Source organism: Sycon ciliatum, chromosome 1, assembly GCF_964019385.1.
Source record: "Sycon ciliatum chromosome 1, ocSycCili1.1, whole genome shotgun sequence".
Lineage (NCBI taxonomy): Eukaryota > Metazoa > Porifera > Calcarea > Leucosolenida > Sycettidae > Sycon > Sycon ciliatum.
The window spans coordinates 42,837,025-42,846,742 of NC_088643.1; the positions used below are offsets into that span (position 1 = coordinate 42,837,025).

General features: G+C 46.8%; 1 protein-coding gene across 2 annotated transcripts; it reads right to left on the minus strand.

Annotated features, from left to right (window-relative positions):
- Positions 1 to 1,621: 1,621 nt before the first annotated feature.
- Positions 1,622 to 9,607, minus strand: LOC135827135 (tubulin-specific chaperone cofactor E-like protein). 2 transcript variants are annotated; one of them, XM_065339667.1, is made up of 6 exons: positions 9,424 to 9,607; positions 9,201 to 9,341; positions 5,927 to 6,069; positions 4,063 to 4,292; positions 3,421 to 3,635; positions 1,622 to 3,045 (listed from the first exon to the last, which is right to left on the minus strand). In XM_065339667.1, the coding sequence occupies exons 2-6, from the start codon at positions 9,307 to 9,309 to the stop codon at positions 2,363 to 2,365; spliced, it is 1,380 nt and encodes a 459-aa protein (XP_065195739.1). In that variant the 5' UTR covers positions 9,310 to 9,341; positions 9,424 to 9,607; the 3' UTR covers positions 1,622 to 2,362. The 2 variants fall into 2 exon arrangements, with proteins under 2 accessions (XP_065195739.1, XP_065195734.1); XM_065339662.1 differs by having other exon boundaries at positions 9,201 to 9,607.
- Positions 9,608 to 9,718: the final 111 nt, after the last annotated feature.

Consider the following 9,718-nt stretch of genomic DNA (forward strand, 5'->3'; position numbering starts at 1 on the left):
TGATAATAATGCAGAGAAAGCCTGACCAGGGTGATCGGCCTCTATCCCCATACCCAGTACTGATACAACAGAATGCAAACAGCTTCCAGAAGCTTCAACTGCTTGACATCAATAGCCGGACACAGCACAGAAAAATGGCGGAATCATCACACACACTCAACCATGCAGGACACTGCGGCGGAAATTGCAATCTTGGAATTCATTCATCTTGCTACAGCTGCATGATGCTCACTTTGGTCAAGCATCCCATTTGGCCGGACAGCCTGAAATGATCCTGGTTCTACGGCCCTGCCTCCTCCCCCCCCCCCATATACAGGCTGTCTGATTTGGAGCCATCAATTGCCTAATGATCCTGTACTCGAAGTCGCACCATGGCATCCTCTCCGAGCTAGGCTCTACTGTGATGAGGTTAGCAATAAAGCAAGGAGCTTTCATGAATGCCACCTCAAAGCTTCAAAATGACAAAAGAAAAAGGAACAAGGTATCAAGCTGGAGCTGTCACGCGCCTAGAAAGCATGGCCTACTGGATGAGGACTATCATCTACTGTATAAGTACAAATTTCCGTTCACGAAATCTTTCGTTATTTCACTCCACCAGCCGGCTTGTTACGTACTTCAGTTGTTACGTACTAAATTTCGTTTTTGGCCGAGGTCTGTCACCACTAACGTTCAGACAAAAACATTAGTTCGGTACAATCTTTAGTTATTTCGCGCCCCCTAACGAATATAGCGAAAGTTAATTCCAAACGAAAATTTCTACTTATACAGTACTGTAAAAGCAGAAATTTTCGGTGGTGTAATATTTTCGGTATATTCTCCAAAATCAGCGGTTCGGTGGAGGGAAATTTTCGGTAAAACCCGTTTTTCAGGTACGTGTAATAGTACTACAAATGTATGCAGCACTGGTAGTACCGACATTTTCGGTAAAAGTTGTCGGCGCCGAAGTTACCGAAAATAAAACACCACCGGAAATTTCTGCTTTTACAGTACCTAAGAGTAGATGATAATGTCAAGACTCAAGACACAGTCTGCACTTCAAAATGAAGACTTGGTATAAGTTTGGCTTTGGGCTCAGGCACTTTGTTGCAGGATGTGACTGTGTTGACCATGGTTGACTGACCGCACCACTCAAAAGTACCCCCCCCCCCCCCCCCCCCGGCGACGGTCTTGATTGAGTCCGAGTGACTACAGTGTTGGGTAGTGCACAACCTGAGACCTGGCAACATGGGACAAGCATGCACTGGTGCACGGCAAGAACTTACTCATGGGGTCAGCAATCATTGAGCAGGACTTCCTGTCACATACAGTATAAAAGCAGCATCAATGGTAGCATGTGGTTTCCTTTCAAGACCTGCTACAAAGAAGGGTGCGCTTGCCTGATTGTTTTAGAATCACAAAGCACCAATTTCGTCCGTGCAAGGATGACATCACAATGGCATTACATGTGCATGCAGACAAGTGATGTCATTGCAGGCTCATAAAACAATCCCATGCTACCACTGGTACCGGTGCATCGAAAGCAAAAAGCTATGCATGGATGTCAGCTTGGTGCAGTGGCACAGCTATTGGTACCCCTACTTGGCATCGGTTTCCTCAGACTAAAAATATACACACATGATGATCATAGAGCCTTGTAGGGCGGAGTAAAACAATTGCTATGAAACGAAGAACAAAAAAGGGGTTTGTATAAGCGCATGATTCAGCAATGAAGCGAGGAGTTTTCATGAATGCCACCTCTTGGGCATGAGCTTATAATTCTCAGTTTTAAAGTTTCAAAGGACAAAAGAAAACGTATCAAGCCTGACGAATGCTAAAAAGTATTGGACACTGGGTAACGAAAGGTATAGGGAAAGAGGACATGAAAATCCTGAAGAATTTAGGAAAGCATTGTCAAAGTATGAGCGCGGAAACCAGCCGTGAGACGTACGCAAGGACTAGCAAGCTGTTTACTGTATGAAGCATATAGCCCAGAGAATATTAATTTTGTAAAACCTTTGAAAAAACTACTTGTAAATTGCACGTAAAGTGTGAACGTTCTTCAAATACAAACCTGGTAGCACTGTGTCCTTCTAGCTGGCTAGGACACCTATTAAAAATAAAATAAAATAATGTGCGTGAAAATAATGTGCGTGACAGTACTCAAACCAGAGAGCTAACTTTCACTAGTGTACACGGTACCCGGCCGGCTGGCGACAGGGGTGCTGAGATATACCCTACAATGTAATGTAAAGCGAAGCTGTAACAAGTTTAGATGCTTCAGTAAATACAGCACCGGCACCAGCGCCGTAATAATGTCGAGTGCCTGCCTTAGTTCAACAATACTAGTGGGACTACTGAGTATAGCAAGTTGTCAATGCCACAGCTAGAGGCGCAGAAAGATCTCGTCTCCATCTGCAAGGTCACTGTCATACAGGGAGCGCACTCCTGGGGTGGCAATTCGCTGGAGCACGTTCACGCCGCACTCGTCATCATAGTGGAAAAACTTCAAGCGGAATACCTTCCGCGGGTCAATTTCGAACCTTTTTGCGACCTTTTCCTGGAACGCTGCAAATGAAGTTGTAAGTGGCAACTTCATCGTGTGCACATCTGGGTTTGAGCGTGGGTGGACCTTGGTATCCCAGCGGACATTTAATGTAATGTTGCCTTTAGGTGGTCCAAGGTTGACTTCAGCAAGAGGGAGAAGATTCCCATGCTTCTCTACAAGCGACTCAGCCACCTCCTTTGCGTCACCCACCAGCAAGTTTGGTGCATTGGTGTAGTGACGAATGAATGCTCTTTCAGCTTTCTCCCGTTCGTCATCATCAATGCTGCTCCCGTTCAGATGTGTCAACTGTGGCAGGCAGGCTATAATACCGCCACGATGTAGTTCTTCTGGCCAGTCATCAAATAGTGGTACACTCTGCAAGCGCAACTGCTTGAGTCCAGGGCAGCGGTGAGCCAAGCCGCGTAGCTCATCCACCGTGCTGATCTTGGTTTCCGACAGGACAATGAATGGCACTTGGGCTAGGTGAAGCTCATCGGCTGCAGCCTCGGTGTTTTCGTCATCTAGCAGCGAGAGTAACAACGCAATGGACATCGAACATGGCGACGTCACAGCACGATTTAACATGGTAAGGTACCTCCTGTCATCCCAAACAGACGGGCCGCTGGAGGATAGCCTACTACATGTACACTATGTGTACTGATAGTCTGATGCATGTACTCCATGTACATGTACATGTAGTATCTGTAGCCCGTAAAACATGTAAGTTTGTATTTGATAGGACTCAGCAAAGTGTTTCTCTTGGCCAATTATAAATTTCATCACGACAGAAGGAGAACATCGCTTTGGTGATACCGCGGAATTGGTCATCGAACAGCCATAATGTTCCCAGTAGCCACTGATTCAAGAATGCATACACAGAAGAGAAGGCGACTGACCTGCACTTGCTGGTGACTCAGCCACGGGTACAGTGAGCGGATTGGCTCGTGCTACCAGCATGAGGAGGGCTGGGAACACAGCACCCACGCGTTCCAGGTTCTGCCAAGACACCACCGCGTTGTTGTTGAAATGCAGGCGCTTCAGCTTGTCGTGGCACCTCTCGGGCAGCTCTATCTGATTATACTCATTGCAACTCAGATGTAGCTCTTCGACACTGCAAAGGCAGAAATTTGGCAAATCAAAGTAAACATGGCTGTCCGGGTTTCCTGAATCAGTGTGCTCTGGTGTCCACCACAGAACACACACTGTAGTAGTTGTAGTCACATTACCACTTGTTGGTGAGAGTGTCCATAATGACGAACTATGCAGTTGACAATGGGCATGTTCACAATTCACCTAAACGCTAAGTTAATGCGTGCAGATGGCCAAAGCAGACAAAGACAGCGTGCTCCAGGCCCAGAATAATTTTTTTAAACAAGAGAAAAATAGAAAGCAGGATAGAACACAAGGGAGCACAAAATGTTGTGCAAATGCGTTCGAGGTTACACGGTGGTGTCACACAGACCAGTGATAGTCATAAAAAAATGTTAAAGTACCGGCCGGAGACATATTTGTGACAGTCAACTGTTGACATTCCCTACCTGGTACACTGCGATAGAAACGTATGAACAAGCGTCCAAGGGCAAAACGTTCCATTCACGATCAGTGTCTTCAAGCCAGTGTGCTCCACAGCAGCAGCAGCGGGAGCAGCGGGAGTAATTTCAGACATAGCATCACCACCGGGAGCTGCACTATCCGCAGGCTTAGCGAATGGATTGAAAGAGACATTGAGCTGGCGCAGCCTGGGGAAAGCTGCAAGCAGCGAGAAAACCTGCAGCAAGAAACAAGTGAACAAAGCGCTTAAAAAAAGGCATGACAAGAAGAAAACGAGCACCGACCCGAGACATTCCGAAAAGTTATTTAAAATATAGAAACACCTGTATCATTCAGAACAATATCAAATGAATTCGAGATAAACAAAGATCGCTCCCAAAAGTCAGTTAAAGCGCATACACATATTTAAATACACGTACAATGGCATCATGGTACATGAACTGAGCACACACTGCCAATGTACTCTAACTCTACAACTTTATTCCCGTAGCTATGCAGAAGACGTTACTTCAGTAACGTCTGGCGCTAGCCAGGGTCCACACAGCTTTAATTTGGTGTTTGTTTGTTGTTTGTTTGTGTCACGCCTGGCGCTATCCCGTATCTGTCCCGTACCGTACCGTCCCATCAAACACAGCTGGCCACAATATTCAAATAGGGCTTTCAAATGCAAGATCATAACGTGAAGCAACTTGGAAGAATGAGTATGAATGCGAAGTGTATTGGGGAATGCATGTAGGGCGATAGCGCGGGTTCGAATCCCAGGTTATGCCTAAAAAAATAGGAGAATTGAAAAAATTATAACATCCCTATGCTTTTTTTGCCTAGGTCATCAAGGCGGTAGACGGTGTCGTATTACCCTCGACCGTATCTGTCCCGTACCGTACCGTACCATCAAAGACGGCTGGCCACAAACAGCTGGCCACGATATTCAAATAGGGCTTTCAAATGCAAGATCATAACGTGAAGCAACTTGGAAGAATAAGTATGTACCGTATTATCTCTAATATAAGCACAGTCTCCAATAATAGCACGTCTCCAATAATAGAACACCTTGGGGCGGCATCGCTTTAGGAGCTACATCTGCGCCTTGATCCTTGAAGGGTGGTGGCGTTCCTACGGATGCGGAAAACCCGGTTTCCAGCCGAGTCTCACGCGAACTGTGAATTTTTTTTTATTTGGGGCGGCATTCAAAAAATAAAGTGCTCAGTCTCCATTATAAGCACACTGTGTAAATTCATTATCTGTACCGGCGAAAAACCCCTGAAATGTGTGTGTCTGACATGGATTTGGCCATGGCAACATGCCTCTGAAATGAGGTTGAAATAATAAAGGAACAGTCTCCAATAAAGGAACGTCTCCATTAATAGCACGGGGCGGAGGTACATTGAAAAAATAAAGGACCGTGCTTATATTAGAGATAATACGGTATGCGAAGTGTATCGGGGGATGCATGCTGGGCGATTGTGCGGGTTTGAATCCCAGGTTATGACTTTAAAAAAAAAAGGAGAAATGAAAAATTGATAACATCCCTATGCTTTTTTTTGCCTAGGTCATCAAGGCAAAAAGCATAGCGTAGGGCCCTGAGCTTCCAAGCTCTCTCGTTTTCGCATTCTCTGGAGTCTTCAGGAGTAGCACAGTACTTGCCCAAGGTGCAGCTGAATGCTTTCTCCAGCGTCATAATAATCACAAGATTAATCGTGGATATAGTTGTTAGCAAATAACTGCCACTGTAAATGTTGGCAATTGGACAGATGAGCATGGGACAAATATGCTGTTGAAGGAAAACTACGAGGTGAACGAAAGAACCACACTGTAATCCAGCACAAATATAAACCAGACAGAACCACTGACCTCTGTCCATGATGTCAACAGATTGTGAGAGATATCGATGTCCCGCAAGTTGGGACAAGTGGCTGCTAGCTGTGCGATACCGTCCAGTGAATCGATATTCTGATGGTCAATGGACATGCATTGCAGGCGTTCCAAATAGTTCCCTGGAAGAAAGCAGAGAAGCACCGCCGGACGAATGGAACTTTTATACACATGTATACGGAGAAGCATGTATGCGCGCACATATAGTCATATACACACACACACACGCACACACGCACACACCTTTGACCTTTGAGCCCATCGCCGGAGGCGATGATAGCAATGCTACGGCAGAAGCCATAGCAACTTGTGCTGGGATTGCACCATTCAACAGCTTGCAAGGCTGAAGAATTGACCATCACTATTCAGCCTGGTCTACACCATACAGCTATTTGAAGTGACTTTTTCTGACCAGTGAATCCCTATTTTTGGTCTTTTTTTCTTGGTCTTTTTCTTTTTCTTTTTTTTCCCGCACACACACCACACCACATACTCCGGCATGCACTGGCTGTTGGTAACCACCCAGGAGAATGAAAGAAAAGTCAGGAAGAGTACCACCCAGGAGAATGAAAAAAAGTCAGGAAGAGTCTGAGAAAGAGAAGAAAGACGTGTGTGACCATAATCGTTGGGAATCGAACCCGAAACCTATTGATTGGAAATCGCTGCACATACCACTGCACCATATGGGACACACACACACACACACACACACGCACGCACACACACACACACACACACACACACACACACACACACACACACACACACACACACACACACACACACAGCATTGCAGTTGCATCGCCACAAACACGCTTTGCAAGACATTCCTTCAGACTCTGCTGCTAAGACCTTGGCCTCTTTTGGATGTGGCTGAGGTATCACGAAAAAGTCTTACTTTTCATCTGGGCTTGGAGAGCACCGAGTCAACAAAGTTACAATCTGATCACCATGATCATCTTCAAAACATTGTGGAAAGAAGCGCTTTCTCATGACAAGTTTTTTTTTGTCATGTGCTCGTAGCGCTGCATGCAAAACACCATGCACTGCACATGATCCAGAAACGCCGAATCTACCTTGCACTGTACAACAGTTGCCTATGTTGTACAAATAAACACAGTCATGGACACAGTCATGTACACCCTGGTACACAGTTAGTGGGGGTTTTCCCATGCAAAGGTACGGTATGATCAAAACCTGCGCAAGCGCCGTGCAACCGCTTTCGGATGCTCCCGTCTGGCCACCCGTGCCACATCCTAGCCTTTTTCATTACATACGCAAAGCCCAGGTCGAAATATATTGACGGGACGCGCCCCCCCCCCCCCCACCACCACCACCACCGCCAAACATGACACTGACGTCAATTCCCTGTGCGAAAAGGCCTCTGTGAATCGCAAAACTTAGAAGGGATAGTACATGCAAAAGTGTCACGCCACACAATGCCCTAATATCACCATACACGCACCAACTTCTTCATATTCAAAGTGCAAAATCGTGTTGAGATTTGAATGGCAAGTTTCAGTATGAAATGCAACAGTGCTAGCTTGAATTGAGAGTCGAGGAGAACACCACTGCTTGTGTCACGGCTTTGCCACTTCGTTCAAAGCATCACACATGATAACGTAACAGGGTTCTAGCCAGGTCAAAATAGTAGGGGGGGGGGGGGGGGGGCATGGGAAACAGTTACCCTATATCCCATTTTTCCACTTTCCAATATTGTCTTGCCACGCCAAATGCAACGTATGGGGCGAATCCCTGACTTCACCCCAGACAAATGTGCCTTTATGAACCATCTACGCATGAAAAACACGAAAATCGGAAAATGAGTAGGGGGGCGGCAATTTTTCACAGGGGGGGCGCGCAAACAGAGTAGGGGGGCGCTGCGCCCCCCCCCCCCCCCTACCCCCCTTTGGCTAGAACCCTGACGTAATCACAATACCCTCAACGTTGGGAATCTCACACGCTTGTGCCATACAGGTACAGTGTGTATGTGTGTATATCGGGAGTTTGCACGTCCGTACGCGGTTCATGTGTATGGTAGAAGTCAGTAACTCTTGTGCCTGCTCGCGTGCCAATCTTTCGAAATGAACATATTGTAAACCGTGAAATTATTGCGATGGTCTAATTTCTGCGAAATTCGCGACCGCGTGGAAATCGCGAAATTTAGACAGCGCGAAAAGGAGATCCATGAAAGGTTAAGCAAGAATGCCACAGGTTTAGCAAGAAGGCCATTCTGCAATCGCAAAATTAAAACCTCGCAAACCTGTCCGGATTCTGAAAACGCGAACTAAAAACGCCGCGAAAATTTCACGCTTTACAGTAGAGCTTCTTTCAAGGACGGACCAACGGTCACTTTCTGACCAACGGTCACTTTCTGGCATCACATGCGAGAAATTTTTGAATCGCTGGTGAACAGGCGAAGTCCGGGTCACATTCAGCTTGTACGGAAATGGACGCGTGGAGGTGAAAGAAGCACTAGAATGGTGCTCAACTTCATGTCCGACACTCGTATTGAGTCAGAGCAGCTGCCAGAAAGCCCTTCCATGGTTTGGGCGAAAACGAACAAGCTTCAAAATCGCTCCAAGCGCTGGTGAAGACGAACCTGTCACATTTCGTACACTTGTCAATGCGCTACCTGCTCACCACAGTCTCGGGGTAAGCGCCGCTGATGGGCACGGCGCCTCGTCCTTGAAAAAGCTCTATGCATGTACCGTAAAATCCCACCAGAGCGCCCCGTCTCTCTCATGCACCGCTCCGACCGTTCTTGTCAGGGAAGTGATAATGATTGTATCCTCGCATGACTCTGTGAAGTGTGATGCCGTACTGTACTGCTCCACCCGGTTGGAAATGTACGCACGTGACAGTTCCCACCCTCTTGACCAGCGATCGCACAAATCCTGGATTTTCATGGGTCGGTACGACTCCCTGCTCTTGATCTTTGGTCGGCGTACGAGTTTTCGTAGGATGAGTATTTTTTCATGCAGTACTGAAATAGTGAATACGGCAAGTTAGGACTCGCCCATCCGCCCCCTCCCCACCTGGACGTACTCGACGGGTCGCGGAGGTAGGGGTGCTCTGGCTGGATTTTACGGTACTAATTAAAAATACCAAGCTAGCTGCTGTACATTGCAGTAGGAGCATTATGCAGGCCATAGGCTTCGCAGACAAGAGCAACCCTTTCGTGTGACCATTAGTGGCTGAACGTTAAGTTGTGTGATACTTCGCACCTTGTCACTCAAATAATCACTCTTACCTGTCAAGGGCTTCACAAAGATGTGGTTGAAGGCTCCCGACGCCGCGTCCTCCTCCTCTTTGCATCGCTCCTCCACCACCTGAGATAGAGATTTCGTTCCACTAGCCATCACCCAGCAAGTTCACAGAGCAATACGTGCAGCTAGTACAATGAAGTTACATAATATTATGTAAGAGAACCTATATTGAAGAGCGTAACAAAGATGTGGAGCAACAACTGCTACCTTTCACCGATGCTCGAGGAAAATCTGAAAAGCTAACAGTTTTTCGTCTCCTCTTATGCTAGTCTGTTTCGTAGCTGGCGATCGGTACAGGGGACACCATAATGGCATAAACCCTTGTCCTTGACAATGGTGGCCTCCGTCAGCAGTGGACTGCAGTCTACCATTGGTCTACACTGCAGATTGCTGTTTGTTGATCGGCAAGCTGTGTGTGCTGTGAGCAGAGCACTGAGTCTGAGCACGTGTCGATTTCAAATTTTGCTGACGTATTCACGTCAGTGACGTAACGTGGTTGTCA

What these genes read in the sequence shown, in the direction of transcription:
- LOC135827135 (XM_065339667.1), bottom strand. Translation starts at nt 9,309, where the DNA reads ATGGCTAGTGGAACGAAATCTCTATCTCAGGTGGTGGAGGAGCGATGC. An exon ending in TGTTGACATCATGGACAGAG is followed by an intron (nt 4,293 to 5,926) that starts GTCAGTGGTTCT and finishes TTCTTGCTGCAG; the next exon opens with GTTTTCTCGCTGCTTGCAGC. An exon ending in TTTCTATCGCAGTGTACCAG is followed by an intron (nt 3,636 to 4,062) that starts GTAGGGAATGTC and finishes CTGCCTTTGCAG; the next exon opens with TGTCGAAGAGCTACATCTGA.